This window comes from Lycorma delicatula, chromosome 7 (genome assembly GCF_047948215.1).
Source record: "Lycorma delicatula isolate Av1 chromosome 7, ASM4794821v1, whole genome shotgun sequence".
Classification (NCBI taxonomy): domain Eukaryota; kingdom Metazoa; phylum Arthropoda; class Insecta; order Hemiptera; family Fulgoridae; genus Lycorma; species Lycorma delicatula.
This window is the reverse complement of record NC_134461.1, coordinates 63,185,759-63,202,379: the sequence shown is the minus strand read 5'-3', so window position 1 is coordinate 63,202,379 and position 16,621 is coordinate 63,185,759. Positions and strand designations below refer to the sequence as shown.

Below are 16,621 nucleotides of genomic sequence, written 5' to 3'. Positions count from 1 at the left end.
TAAAAGAATGTATATCTATACTTTAATAGGCGTACACCGAATGTGGTGTTCACTTAAGCTTTTTACTTACTAAACATATTCATTATTTTTAAAATAGAATATTTGACTCAATTTTTTTATAGAATAGATAAATTTCATTGACAATTTTACGGTTTTTGTCAGAAAAAACATTTTTAGTATCGAATTGCTCAGATATCCTGATAGCCATAAACAGTAAATTTTTATATATAGGTGTTAATATAATCTTTCAACTTAGCTTAAATTCTGCAGACAAGTTGTTTATTTTCAAGCTTATTTATTTTTTGCAGTTCAAATTTATGATTTTTTTAATGAAGTAAATAGCTAATTAATATTTATGATTATATGAAATTTCAACTCCTTTGACCAATTTAATTCATTCTATCTTAAATGTTTGAACAAGTGACTTCATTATAGTATGATATTTTATTTCTTAAGAGTAAATATTTTCTGTTATAAATTTACAGAAGAAAATGGAAATTATACTACGTAAAACTATAAAAAGCAGAGGAAGATTTGGGGTCTTGTATTCGGTTGGAACGGAACGGAATGTCCCGATGCTGTTTCCGACAGTCTTTCGGGTATGTTTATCCACCTATTTCTTGCAGGTCCTGGACATTCCTTGCTGATATTATTATTTTTTTTTTTTTTATTTATCTGGCCGGTATTTAATTTTTAATGACGGTAATATATTTATTTTTAGATTTTTTTTAAAATGGATGGAGTTTTGAGATCGCTTCCGATCTTTTGTAAATCGTGTTTGTAGAAATAATTATACTCGGGTTATTCCGTATGAAATTAAAAAAAAAAATTGTTGCCATCTCTCGATACGATTCCCCTTCAGTCAATCCACTGAAAGTTTTTCGGCGCTAGTAACTTTCGGTCTAGCAGGAATACGCCTGATAGAGTCCTAGTTTTGTGAAGAAAACAATGGCACTCCTGTTGCTTGTGGTGCGATGGCATATGGCGTGATCACATTTTCACCTTTTCAACGTTGCAATTTGCAATCTTATGTTGACATTAGGATTATATCAATTTTTTATCTTCGGATTCGTTCTTCGTAAAAAGAAGAGTTACAATCGCAACGAGTCTATCCAATAGTACTAAGACATAAAAATACCGTTAGGATTGTAAATTTTTATGACTTATTTTAATTTTATCTTTAGGCCCTGTTTTAATGTAAAACTAAAAGGTTATTGATTAATTACAATTATATATTTTTAATTCTATACGATTATCTGGATTCGATCATTTTAACATGAATACGAACGATCTATCTGAGCCGTTGTAAGAAATTATTAAAATAGTCTTAATTTAAGTAGAAATAATAAATAATTTATACGATTGAAATCGCTTAAATATTTACAATTTCCAGTAGAATTTATTATCATTTGCCTAGCTATGTAGAAAAAAGGTAGATTTTCCGAGCTTTACATTCTCATAAAAACAATTTTTTTATTTATAAAATAAATTAATTTAAACCAAGATCCATTTTTATAGTAGTCTTTTCTCATATATTGCAATAAAAATTATTTTATTGTCGTATTAAGGGCAGTATTAAAAGGAAAATAGTAAATATTCTTATCATTTTTTTAATAAAATTTTTAATGAATGTTGAAAATTTTAGTGACATTTATTATGAAAATAAAAATAAAAAGATTTTCAAACGTTCTAACTAGAAAATATATTTTACTAATATATAATTTTCCATTTACGTGGAAAACTTTACAGTACGACCATTAAAGAGAATTCTCCTACAAAGTAAAACGTCATCTATGATTTGGGGAAAATCGTAACTTATACACACGTTATATGAAAAAATTATACTGACAATCTCTTCTTTTTTTTTTTTGAAGTCTGTTAATAAAATTCTTAATTGTAATTACTCCTAAGGGATAATACGTAAGAAGGGATTTACTTTCTTTTGATGAAAAACTGTTTAAAAATATTAACAGGTCAAATATTAAATCCACAAAATTTTCACCGAAAATTTTATGAAAAGATTTTTCGTTTTATTCTGTAATAGAATACAAAATCAAAATTCCTTATATAAAAATGTTCTTTCATTCAGTTTAAATATATATCGTGCAGATAGTTTCAGGGGATAAATTTTCAGAGAAAAAGGAGTACGTTAACAAATTTTGTAGAAATTAGTTTTTAATATTTAAAAATTGATCTTCGCTCTCCTTTGTTGATCCTTCTTTTGCAAATCACATTGATGAAATATTATAATATTTCTTCACACCGAAAATTTAACGAATATTTTCATCAAAAAAGAAGAATAAAGCACATTTTAAAAGTTGAATGCTAAATTTTTCAAGCTGTAATAAGACTTTATATACAGTTTGTAATGATAACTTCAATTTTAAGTCTTATCACATTGCTAAAATAAGCTATGTATTTTGTTAGGATGTGTTCCGATTAATCCAAAAGTGTTCTCAAAAAACGTATTTACGATGTAAATGTAAAAGGTAGGTACAATATAGTACCTACCTTCCTACCTAAAAAGCTAGTCTATAAAAAAGTAGGGAATAGCGGAATCATTGCAGCCAGCAAAAATAACTCGTTGCACTCCTTTATGGATTTAAGTTTGTCTCGTACTATTCATTATTCTGATGCTATCTAAAGGAGGATGGCTATCTGTCAACTATTCGTTAGTATTGGTATAGACAGGAAATTTTAAATTCAGTTATTGATAGGGAAAAATGAGAAAATGATAAAACTGCATCTATGTTCAAAGAGTCTAATCTAAACACTACATGTGTAAAATATTATCTTTTTAACAAAGAATATGTGAAGACATTACGCCAATATACCATATGTCCATGGGAGAACCCATATGGCTACAGTTAATATTCAGTAATAACAAAATATTCAAAATGTGGGTGATTTCATAGATCAAGAGAAAAGCGAAGGGCATTATATGTGAATCGTTCGCTATTCTTGTTACTTTATTCTTCAGGTCTATGGTTAAAAGGATTACATAATAAAAAATTGCTCGGACTGTCAGCTCTCCTTCTAGCGTGTAGATACTCCCGAGAAGAACCGTGGCGATCAGGAACTGAGTGAGCCAAAAGTTTAGCTCACCGTACCCCTTCCTGCACCGTGGTTCTGTCTACCTTATGAAGCGATACGTCCATCAACCAGTGGTGACCCCATCCCACACCGCCTGCCAGTCCCTCATCATTTTACTTTGGGGGACTCTCTTGGCTCCCCTTGGTATATCTGCGAGCGAGCTTTCACTAATTGTTGCATCTGCAGTATACCAGTGATGACCATTATGGCCTTAGTGGAGACTGAAGCTTACGCCGACTATTTCAGCAGATGGTAGTAGAGAGTTTGTCATTGAAAGACCGTTTTACATAACCCTCGTTACGCCTACATTTCTTACCGACGCTACTCCTTGCGTCGTTGCGCGTTGATAAGATATCGTATATCCTGGAATAAAAAGGCAATAGCAAAATTAACTAATTCCGAAGTAGTATAATTTTTCCGTTTGCAACGACATTATTTATCAAAAATAATCAGATAACTTTCACCCGGAACAGTATACATATCTGATTGATTAATAGGGATTTTAATCTGCTTTTCAATTTTTTTAGCTGATGAATAATGATTGTGGAGTTCATTATATGTTAGGGATTCATCTGAACGCGCTACTTTATAGAATGTTAAATAATAAACAATTTATGTATGAGAATTAAATTTTTATTTCAATAACATATAGTTGCTTTTAAGTTTCCTGTTAACGACTTTAAATCCTATAGATTTTAATATCTCTACGCTTTCTTGTCAATCGGAAACTTTTTTTTTGACAATGAAACGTTTCAACTTCTTTTTCAGTTTGGAAGTCGAGCGGCATATCTATATTTAAAAAAATAAAAATTCAATTACAATTGTTTCTTTAGATTATTTCAATACCAACAACATGCACTCGTTCACTGTGCAGATTTAATAAATTATCATTTTCATCGGTCAACGACATAACTAAATCGTAAATTTCTCTCCACATCTACCGGTAGAAATTCAATATGAAATGGATGTTCTTCAATTATTTCACCGGGGTCTGCTCTCAACGAAAACTCATATAAAATACGATCTTGATTTTCGTTTCTAAAACTACCCGAAATAATATTACATTTTACACATATTGCATTTACAGGAGCAATATTTATTACTTTATCTGAAAAATGTGTTGTTATATTCGGTTTCATAATTCTCGAACCATAACCCAACAAACTGCCAATGCTCCAATCTGTATCTGAAAAATCTATCCATACAGTGCTTTTAATTTCGCATTGTAACGTATCGATGTTTGCTCGCAAGAAAATTGTTTCTTTAATTTTTTCATTTCATTCTGAATAAATTCCCCGATATTTTCGATTTCATAACTACCTGTTGGTATTGGTATATAATATTTCTTTGTAAAAATATAATTATTATTTTCATCTTTTTTAACATCCTTATCGAATGCGTAACAAGATTTATTATTTTTATTCTCTTCCACGTTTGGAATTGTGTTGGCGGTCATTAACCATTTTAAACCTAATTTGAATTGGCCTTTTCAAAGGTTGATAGACGGAGATTTTTTAATAATCGAACAGTTACCGTCAATCGATAATAGACACGACATATCTGGATAGAAAAAATAAAAATCAAAACATGTAATTTATTCACATAAAAAATCTAAACATAATCGGCCACAAATCACATAATTATCGGCTTGTTATCTAGTATAATTGTAGGTTACATTAGATATCCTAAAATAATTCAACAATTCTTGAAGAGTATGAGCATCGTTTGTGCTATCAAAATAATCTACATTTTTATCGATTTTCCGAAAACAAACCCAATGCGTACTGAGACCGTTTGAAGTGAAATTAACTACAGCGCGTTCATTTTTCCTAACATTTTTTGGTAAACCATCTAACATAAAAACACCTCTAAAATGTGGAATTTTGAACTGTTTCGCGTACTCAGTCAACTCGTGATCGTAAAAAGCGTGTTTCGGTATTGTATTGTAATTATTTGATATGTCTTAAAATCTCTGATAAAATAATCTTTTATAATTTTATAAAATATTTTATAGAAATCAGTGGAGATCCAACAAGCTAAATTTAAAATTAATTTTTCCCTTAAATAAGTACCAGAAATCAATAGATCTAATGGGTTTGTACCCTTTGAATCGACTTTGTATGAATTATTTTGGTTCCGCAGAATTGCGGGACCAAAATACTCAGTTTTTTAAATTCGTTATTATGAAACCAATCTTCATATTGTTTCCCACCATCTATACATAACTTTGTCGCGTTAAAAAAAAACCCGTATTTTTATCTATAATTAATTTAAAATCACCAAAGATACCATATGAATAGTTGTCTTTAATCTGTTCATAACAGACATATATTAAACTCATTTGGTCTCTATATAAATAAAATGATCATTTTTAACAACAATAAAATGTTGATTTTAAATATTGTTACTTTTATATATAGAATCACAAAAATATCTAAAATTTTCCATAAATTTAATAGTTTAAATTATTATAATAATATTAAAAATATTTTTGAAATGAAGGTGAATCAACAATATAAAGTTGAAAAAATGCAGTTTAAAAACACCAAAAATTGTGAATCGATTATTATATCAATTGAAGGTTTTGAGAAAATATTTTTATCGCGAAGATTTATTGATCTTACTGAATCAGATTTGAATGAAATTGATCAATCTACAGATCTATATATAATTTATAAGGGTTTGAAAAAACTATCAAATGGAAATAATTATCTTGAGGTAGAGCTTAAACACGATATTGATATTACAAATTAAGTCGTATACACTTAGATGTAATGTATTTGTTTGTATATTTTTTTGAAATAAATATGCATTTCGCTTAATTGCGTTGTAGTTGAAAGAAAAACGATCTATTTCATTACTTGTAATGAAACTAAACTAACATATATTAAAAAAACAGACATATTAAGGCATCCTGGAATAGCTGCTTTAATATTGGAGGGACAGATAGAAGAGAGAAATTGTGCAGGCAGGCAACGTTTGGAATATGTAAAATACATTTTTAGGGATGTAGGATATAGGAGGTATACCGAAATGAAACGGCTGGTACTAGATAGGGAATCTTGGAAAGCTGCATCAAACCAGTCATATAACTGAAGAAAACAAGAAATATTTTTGGTCCTAAATTACTTAGTAAAAACATTATGATAATAACAATACACTTTTTTTCTTATAATATAAATTTTTAAAAACTCTTCATAATGATTACCAAAGGAATTACTGACTCATACTGAGTCATACTTGCTCTAAAGTGGAGTCAGTGTGAAGATTCCAACCTTTCATTTACATCCGAAAATTTCGGTTTTTTTCTACAAGGTTAAATGCTGAATAAGGTCGTTTAATTCACCTTGAATTGTCAAACGAGGTTCACGAGAAGAGGATTCTGCTTCATTATCCTCATATCATCATCCTTTATCACCCTCTGGATCATCTTTCTTCTCATTTCTAACTTCAGAGGCTACGTCATATTCCGATTCACCGTAAAAAGTTAGATGTGTTGGAGGAAACTGTAATGAAAATAAGTACCGCTTATGATATATTGTTGAAAAGCTTTCAACGAAGGCTTATTAGCCCTTGTTAAGGGCTTATTAGCCCTTTTTTTTGCAGTTAAGAAAAGTCCAAAATCTAAATGTTTCAAAATTGAAACCGCGTTTTATTTAGAGGGTTGACTGTATGCACATTTTTAGCCCGGTCGATAGCAATCAAAAGGGAAGGTGCACAACTAGATGTTACAACAGTGGTAAATACAAAATTTCAACTTTTTATGCGTAATCGTTTTTGAGTTACGCGTGATACATATGTATGTACATACATACATACGATGTCACGCCGAAACTAGTCAAAATGGATTCAGGGATGGTCAAAATAGATATTTCTATTGAAATATAAAAGCCGAAATTTATCGCGATTACAATACTTCCTTTACTTCGTACAAGGAATTAAAATTTAACGTACCTTGAACAGAACTAAGGATTTTGCAGTTTTTCTTTTAATTTTTTCTTTTCATAATTATGTACATAATTATGATTATGATTTCTGTACGTCATTTTGTATTTATCCACTATTCAAAGGAAACCTAAAGGAAATAAATTTAAGGAAAATATATATATTAAATTCAACACAAGTATTTTGTGTATATTTTATTATTTTTATATTAATTAATGATTTATTCTTAAAATATACAAAATATATTATTGCCTATATTTTATCGTTACAAATTATACATAGAACTTAATATAAGTAAATCCTAAAATCACCATTTATGCTAATATTACTACTAAATTAAAAACATATTAGATTTAAATTATAATTCACTAAAATATAATGATAATATAGATTGTACTGCAGGCTGTACGTTAAATTAAATAAACAATTAATGTTGGCAGTGATTAGAGATTGATACTTTTTCTTAGTTTATTGTTTTTAGACCTAAGTTTTCCAGACATAATATTCCAAACTTAACTAAGTACTACCTTTGTGTTTTCAATAATAAAAACTATCGAATTTTTACTATTTTGTACAGTATATTGATAGTTAACAACAGGAAAAATATCGTATGTTAAAAAATCGACTTTACTACAGTTGGCATTCAATTAATACATTGCAGATTTAATAACTGTCAAATCCATACCTGTCTTAGTTTTTTCTTCCCTACTGTATGAAAAATAAACAAATTATTACTTTTTATAATTTTCCGTTAGTTTGTTTTATCACAAAAAAATTTTTTTTTTCTTTATTTAGGACCTAAAAGTTTTTTAGAATATATAAGAAATATTTTTAATTAAAAAAAATAGTGACATTAGCAAACAATTTTTTTAACTAAGTAATATTTTTCTATTCATATTTTTTTTTGTCATGAAAGAGTGGGCATCAAAAGCTATGGTCATTAATCCAGTGGATATTGGTTGCGAATGAAAAGATGCCATTCTAGACCGGGATTCGAACCAGGGACCACCACACGAAATGCCGAGACGAGATTACCTGGATAATATATATAATGATATTTCACAAATATTTTTTCAAAGTAATATATATATATATATATATATATATAATATATATTTAATTAACTGCTAGCTTTTTTCAAAATGAAATAGAGGTAAATACTTCTAAGAATGTTACTAAATAATTTCGATACTAATTAATATATATTAACGACAAATTAAAATTTAACAATTATTAAATCACAATTTCTTATTCTTTAGATTTATTTTTATTTCCTCGATAAATGAATTTACTATTTTAAGTAAAATTAAACTACACGCAAGTTATTGAAAAATTAAAATGGATCTAATGCTGGAAAAAATAATAATTCGAGTAAATTACTGAAAATAATCTCCTTCAAAAAAAAATTTTTAATAATTTTTTTACACTTCATATTACAGTAATTACCGGTAATGTATAATATATATATATATATATATATATATATATATATATATATATATATATATATATATATAAAACCTAATTTAATCTATATTAATTTACAATCTTATTAAAATTAATTGAAATAATATGTATAATTTTTTTAATATAAAAAGTTGTTATAGCTTGTGCAATATAGAAAAAACGGATAATTTACTGTAGGTCTGTTTATGTAAAATTAATTATATCTTCTTGTTTACATGCTCTTTAAAATTTGATACTATCATTATCAAATTATAAAAATATTAAATTAAATATATTTTACACCTTTTATTTACAAAAACGTTTTTTTTACTAGCTTCTTTATTTTTGCTTCTAGTAGGAATCTTTATTTACATCGGAAAGTTTTGTGGAAATTAATTTTAATACATACTATGTATTTTTAATTTTTTTACGATTTTTTTATTTGAAAAAATTTTAAATATATTATTATGTAAAATTTCCTTTCTTAATTCTTACTCTGAAAAGCAAAATATATTTATAAAAAAAGAATTTAAAAAAATCACTACCAAACGTAAGATAGTAAAATAGTACTTTTATGAAAAGTGGTATTCAAACTCATACACATTATGCGTCTTAAAATAATTATTCTACAATTAAAATAGAATATAAATATATATGCTATTAATATAAATTTAAATTAGACGTACATCAAACTAGCTTAGACATCCATATTAAAATTAAATATATTGCATATTAAATATAAGCCGCACATCAGTAAATAATTTTCCCAACTATTACAGAAAATAATGGAGTAAAATAATTTTCCGTCAAAAATGCACCTCGATATACACATTTTTTTTCTGACACAATGAATCATGAAACACCGAAATTCGGGGAAAACCCGTTTATGCTAAATTTAAATTATATAGTAAAACGTTACAAGTTTCTCAACAAACTACAATGTTTTAAAGAAAATTGCTCAGCATGATATTATGGACCAGTTTTTTTTTTTAACTATATAGTAGAATACTTGCTATCAATATTTATCAGTTGAATTCAGAAGAACTTACAGAGTAAGTATAATAACTCGTGTAACAAACGTAAAAAATAAACCATCCCAACCTAATTTTACAAAATGGTAATAAACATCATGAAGCTTGATATAAAACTTTGTTGGTGATGGGAATATGAAGAATGAAAGATGGAAATTGATAAAATGTTAGAGCAGTCTCAAAGGCTTCAAAAACAAAAAAAAAAAAAAATTGATTCGGAATGGATGAAGATAAATAGCCAAAAGGTTTGTATATATAGGATTATGAAAGATAAAGTAACCAAATAGCGCTTTTTGCAGGTAAGTTCTATCAGGAATTATCTGGGTTCTACGTGTGATGTCGAGAGTTTTTCAGAGCTCTGTTCTGTATTGGATTTTCATATCAAACCTTCTTGCTCTGGATTACGTCACTCTCGCATCATTTCCAGACGACACGGCAATCCTAACTGATGATGAAAATTTGAATCCACCTTCTGCGTAGCTAAACTTCAATCAGTGTTAGACGAGATCGGAGCGTGGCTGACGAAAAGGAAAATGGTGGTGAATCAGAACAAATCGTGTCATGTGACTTTTAGGATGAGAAGGGGTGATTGTCCACGGGACAACCTGAATGGCGTCTACATGCTTCACACGGATCCGGTACGGTATCTTGGCCTACACTTGGCTCATCGCCTGACGTAGAAGAGCTGCTTGGTAGAAAAAAAGAAATAGCTTAACATTAGGGAACTAAACTGGTTGTTGGGCAGAAAATCACAATCAAAATCAATATCAAAATTGATATTTGATAAACTGTTGATCTATAGAATTATCCTTAAAGCTCTCATATGGGATCCAGGACATATGGGATCCAGCTGTGAGGAACGACGAATAACAGCAATATTGAAATAATCCAATGATTCCAAAATAAATTGGTGAGGATCATAACAGAGGCGCCATGGTTGTTGGGGGTAGAAAAATTCGTGGCTATCTAGGAAAACCTGTTTACGAATAAAAAATGTATCTTGCGGTACAAACAGAGGTTAGACAAACATGTAAATATCTGGCATAAATTTACTGGACAATAGAAATGACATCAGGTGATTAAAACATTTCCGTGTGCTGGTCCTGGGGGATTTATCTAGAGAAAGTGCTGGACCGGGAGAAGGAACCTAAGAGTTGGAACACAGGATGAGTCTGTTGCTGTGTAGTGAAAGTCACTTCAATAGTCTACAAATTACAGCTATATTACCGACAAATATTTGTTTTATTTATAGTGTTGTTTTTATATATTGGCATTAATAGTGGACATTGTTTTTATTTTTTTCTACCTGCTATTTTATTTTTTATGACTCTGTTAAGTATTGAAGATTATTTGGGCTACTTATTCTAGTAGTTTTTCTATATCTGAGGTGCTGAACCTTTGTATGCTTTAACAAGGGGTTTCACTGGGAACCTCTTCACGTGATTATCATTAGTTAAATTAATTTATAATCTCCTATGAGGTACCGACTGTAAACGCTACTAACAGATGATAAAACAGAAAAAAAATGTAAACATCCAATTATATTTTTTTCAAGACAAGGTTTCCGTGTTTGTTAAATGAAATGAAGAATCAATCTTCCATTCTCATTATTATAACGGAAAGATGGATAACAGGAAAATTAAATACTATTTCACGTTAAATAGATTGTTATATTTATCCTATTCAATTATTGTGTATATGTTAATTATTATACCATTAAAAATAATCAGTTTTAATAATCTTTTTATTTAATTAAAACAAATCTTTTACCAAAGTATAAGATTAATACGAACGTTAGATCATAGCATAAGTTGTATTTCAATAATGTTATTAATTTTCTAACAGGTTTTAGTCCTTTAATATATCTAAGGAGGTAAAGAAGTAAAATTTATTTCACTGAACTCGGTGTTTATCTTTTAAATTAAAAAAACATTTGTTTCTATTTGTAACGCTACTGATAGTAACTTAGAAGTATTGGATGTTTTTAACAGGGATGCGCAATATTTGGGACAGTTTTTTTTCTTATCTACATTTAAACAATATGAACCGGTCTTTTAGTAGTTTTAAAATCAAGGACACCACGAAAATATTATGTTACGTATCTGGCTAGACTACTGTGTATTTAACCATCAGTTATCGAATACTACCTTCTCAATTTTCTCCTTAAATATTGTCTACTTCTATCTCCACTGATTTTGGCAACTTATTTTTATGTTGACAACTAAATACAATTTATTTTTCTTCAGCGCTAAGGTTATATTAAGAGTCTATATTTAGAATTTTAATTATTAAATGACCGTCACCTTTTTTCATATTATCTGTATATTCAAACTCTGACGAAAGATTTTATAATTCACGTATGTAGTATAATAAATTTTTAATCAATAATATTATTGTTTTAATTATCACAGCATTATTACTAGCGTAGAAGTAACTGCGTTTTATTGACTCAGAATATAAATTTTGTTCAGTGTTCATTGTTTTTTGTTTGTAGTTTATTGGTTAAGCCAAAAAAAAAAAAAATAATTTTATTGTTGAAATTAAATCTAACATACTGTTTAATTTAAGAATTATTACGTAATCTCACATTTTGGATAAAAAAAAAAATATCAGTTACATATTAATTTAATTTTTTATGTTAAAGTTATATGTCATAAAATATGCACAGTTTTTCCTTGTACCAAGATTAGAAGTAAATTGGAAAACATATTTCAATTATGAAGTAAATTATTTGAATAAACAAGTAGGTAAAATCAATTATTTATCGGGAGATTAACATGAGATTATTTTATTATCCAGCGTGATTATATGATGAATAAATTTCCTTATCTTATATTACATAAAGAGAAAATTTCTTAACTTTATAAAATTTAGAATATAAAGATTCTTAGACGAATTATTAAAATAAAATTACTCCTATGGTTGTTCTAAAATTTATTAACAGCATATCTAACTATTTTATATCAGTTAACATTATGCATTATATATTAACATTAATGCAGTTAATATAAATTAATTTAGAGATCTAATAAAGTTAAAAAGATCAAAACGATTTTGAAAAATCTATAACAATTATATGAGTGAGGATTTTTTCTTTTAACAAAAGAAAAACAAATAATTACACAATATATTATAACAAAAATAACACAGGATATTATCTACATACTTATCTTAAAATGAAAACTTTTATTTGAATCATTATACAGAAGATAAAGCCTAATTTTATTAGCGCTGTTTTATAATTAACATTTTTTCTCGGATTTTCGTTTTTATAGAAAACTTCTAAATATTTAATAAATTTTCATAGAAAATCAAAACGCTCAATAAAAACTTACAGTTACTGTAGAATACCATTTTGTTGTGTTTTTTGATTTACAAAGAAAATTATTACATTTCAAAACGATAATAAGGGTTTAAGAGTTTACAAATATCTTGCGATTATTATTATTATTATCATCGAAAATTATAGGAATTATTAAAACAGAGCAAATTTTTAAAGGATATTCTCTTGATTATACTAAAATAACCTAGTAATTTGTAAATAAAAATTTTTAAAACATATGAATAGGTATCTCTATCGTATAGCATCAGTACAGCAGTCATAATAACATTGAATCAAAAGAAATCCATTAAACTTTATAAAGTATATTATTCGTAGTTCAATTAATTTTTTCCGGGACTTTGATTTCTTTTATTGAGTGCGGCTTATATTCAAAACATTACAGCTGTCAAACAAACAGCTTTTATTAATTTTCTATAATACTAAAATTTACATTTATTTTAAGTTAATAAGTCGAAATAAATTCCGTCAAGATTTCATACAATATAATTTATATACTGCATATATATATATATATATATATATATATATATATATATATAAAAGATAACTGACTAAATATATTAATATATAAATAATTAAGATAAATTAAATCAATTACAAAGTCTATTAAATTTTTATTATAATTACGATCAATTTTATAAGTACCTTTTTTATTAATTTTTTAATTTTGCTTTTGTGTACGTTCTGGTGTAAAAGTTATAAAATAATATTAAAAAGATTCCCATATTTGCAACCCAAAATAAACTGAATCCTTTTGGTAGGTTGCATCCAAAGAAAATTAGTGATAAAATGTAGCAAATCCCAACGCAGAATTGGCCCTGAAAAATAAAAAATATTAACATTTTTTTGTAATTTAAAAAAAAAATTTAATAATGATGAAATGATTATTGTTTTTTTATTTACGTAATGTTTTTACGTTATTTCTTTATTATTTGATTTTATTTCCTCATTATACAAACAACGTCATATCAAAATTATCGAATACTTTCATTATATCTTGATCTTTTTTTTCTGATTTTCTCTCCGTTTCACGCACACTCTCTCTCTGTCTCTCCCTCACTATTATTATTAATAATTTTTCTGTTTTCGAAGGTTACGAGACAGCTACCATTCTACAGATATTAATATCTATGACTCTTTCCACAATCAGGTTTAAGCATACGTAAATTTGAAATAGCTTTGACTTTAATTTAACATTCATTTGCGTAAAACAATTTTTTAGTTTTATATAAAAATGAAATAAAATATTAAGTAATCTTTTATTTTTTTAGTATAAAACTTTTCTTTATGTTTACATTATGAATTGTGCATACAAAGTTTAGAAATAATAAAATTAAAAAAAATCCGGTAAAAAATTGCATAACTTAGCCGCCTTTGCCCTTGAGAGAGTTTATTTGAAACTCGCCATAGGGTTTTCAAATATTTTAATGAAATAATTATGTAATATTTCGAGTAAAAATGGGAAAAAGATAATTTCCCATACTCAGTAAAAAATTTAGGTCCGATTTGACGAAATGACATTATTAATGTAATATTAAAAATTTTGCTGTACTTTAAAAGTTAAGCAGTATTAAAAATACGATTGAGAAAAAAAAAGTAGATTCGTAACATCTTGTTCGACAGCTATCTCATGTAACATCTTTAATAATAGCCACAACTTAAAAATCAGATAAAGTATTAGAAATTATAAAAAAATTATAATTAAGGGCTATTTTTCGGCCGTTTTTTCGGAGCAGATATCAATAATCGGCTAAATCACCATCAGACATGGTGTCAAAATAATGGTATAACTCAAGACGTACAGACACAAATCTAGGAAACTCTACACTCACATTCTAGTAAAATTATAAAAAATACATTATATTAACTTTAAATAACATTTGAGTTAATAAATAAATAACAGAAGCACAGAGATTGAACGTAAAAACAAAATAATGATCATTGAAAAGTTCAAGGGTTTTAATAAAAGTGAAAAGACATAACATTATCCAAACGTTTAAATTACATGACTAAATTATATGGTAACTAATGTATGACTAATGATATTAGTGTTGAATGTAGATATCGCCACGTTATGAATCTGCACTGATACACCAGACGTGTGACTTGTAGAATCATGACGAAATCACTCACACTAACGATGTTTTTTTATTCACACTATAATCTGAATTCAGCATAATAACCACACTGTACGTCAAATATACTTATTAAACGTATGAATTTCTAACCATTTTAAAACTAGCGCCAATACAACAGCTGTTGGGTAAACAATTAAGGAAGATTATAATATATAAACGTAATTACAAAAAAATGTATTGAATCGTTAAAGATTTCAACACAGTTGTAAGGACTACTATTCGATTTAAAATAACATGTTTATTGTAAATAATACATGATATTTATTATTTCCGCATTAACTGTTGACAAAGAGTATATTAGAAAACACGACTTGTCATATAAATTAAAAATTTCTTGTCTTTATTTGTACATACGATACATGTATGTAGTTTGTTTATAAACTTTAAATAAACGTTTCTTTATATGTGCATTCTTTCTGAAAGCCCTTATAAAAATACGAATTAATGAAATTTTAGTTTAATGTATTATTTAAACTTTTTCTAAGAGGTTTTCAGTTTCCAGAAGCAATTTATGTAAATTATTTCGTGTTGTAATAACAGATAACAGAATAATTCAAAAGGTTTTATTTTTTAATATTGTTAATTAAATTATTAAAAAAAAAAAAAAAAAACAGGACTTTTATAAACTGAAATTTCTTATTTCTTGTTTTATATATATATTCTAATATTGGTTGTCAAATTAAATTAATAAAATACTGACCATTTGTATTCTTGTTATATATTTTTTCCACCACAAATGACGTCTAACTTCTTCACCAAATCCAGCCAGAAAGTAATAAGTATACATAATAACATGTACTGCACAATTCATTACGCCTAATAAAACCCCCTGTTCTCCTGAAATACAAAAAAAACATATATATATATATATATAATAATAATAATCTTTTATAAAATTATTTTTAAACAATTAATTAAACATAAATCATAATTATTAAAATAAATTATTAATAAACGTCTGAGAAGGCGTTACGCATAACAACCACATGATCCTAGGTTTCTCATTTCTTTTCGTATTAACTAATGACACATATCTAACTGCTGCGTTTGCTAGAATCGAAAATACTTACAAATGCGTAGAATAAAGACATATAATAAGCTTTTACTAGAGTAGTAGTACTTACATATACAGGTTAAAAAATGTAAAGATTTTCTTACAATATATTATGTTTGTATGCTTACAAAGTTTAAAAAAAATATTGACTTAATGATAACAATGTCTATAGTCGTATTGTTCAATTACACGTGCGCGAATGTAGCCGACAATATGATTGTAGGCATCATTTGTTAGTTATTTATTCTATGTTGATAATTTTTCCTGCTAAACATACACGTATTATTATATTAAACGTTAGCTGCCGAGATATGTCAATAGTAGAGTGCATTATTTCTTTACAGCTTTAATTCGCTCAGAGATAATCTGGAAATAGATAAGAAATATTACGGGAGTAAAAAAAAAGAAAACAGTGAGTTAATTTTGGAATTGGTTGCTACAAATAGGATAATGTATTTATGTTTATTAAACTGTGCGTATACTGTAATATATAGAGCTGAAATAATATGACATGGCGGGTTGAGACCAATTCTTTGAACAATACTGGTTAACATGTAAATCAAAGCGGTAA

General features: G+C 27.2%; 1 protein-coding gene across 2 annotated transcripts in view; it reads right to left on the bottom strand.

Moving 5' to 3' along the window:
* Positions 1-7,236: 7,236 nt before the first annotated feature.
* LOC142327370 (very long chain fatty acid elongase 4-like) overlaps positions 7,237-16,621 on the bottom strand; it is a 195,398-nt gene continuing 186,013 nt past the window's right edge. Inside the window, exons 7-9 of one of the 2 annotated variants that reach the window (XM_075370360.1) lie at positions 15,697-15,833; positions 13,504-13,676; positions 7,237-8,073 (exon numbers count right to left, since the gene is read on the bottom strand). In XM_075370360.1, coding sequence (XP_075226475.1) covers positions 13,512-13,676; positions 15,697-15,833 — 302 coding nt within the window. In that variant the 3' untranslated portion in view covers positions 7,237-8,073; positions 13,504-13,511. Of the gene's footprint in view, positions 8,074-13,388; positions 13,677-15,696; positions 15,834-16,621 lie in introns of those variants that run through there. The other variant, XM_075370359.1, reaches the window with a different exon arrangement.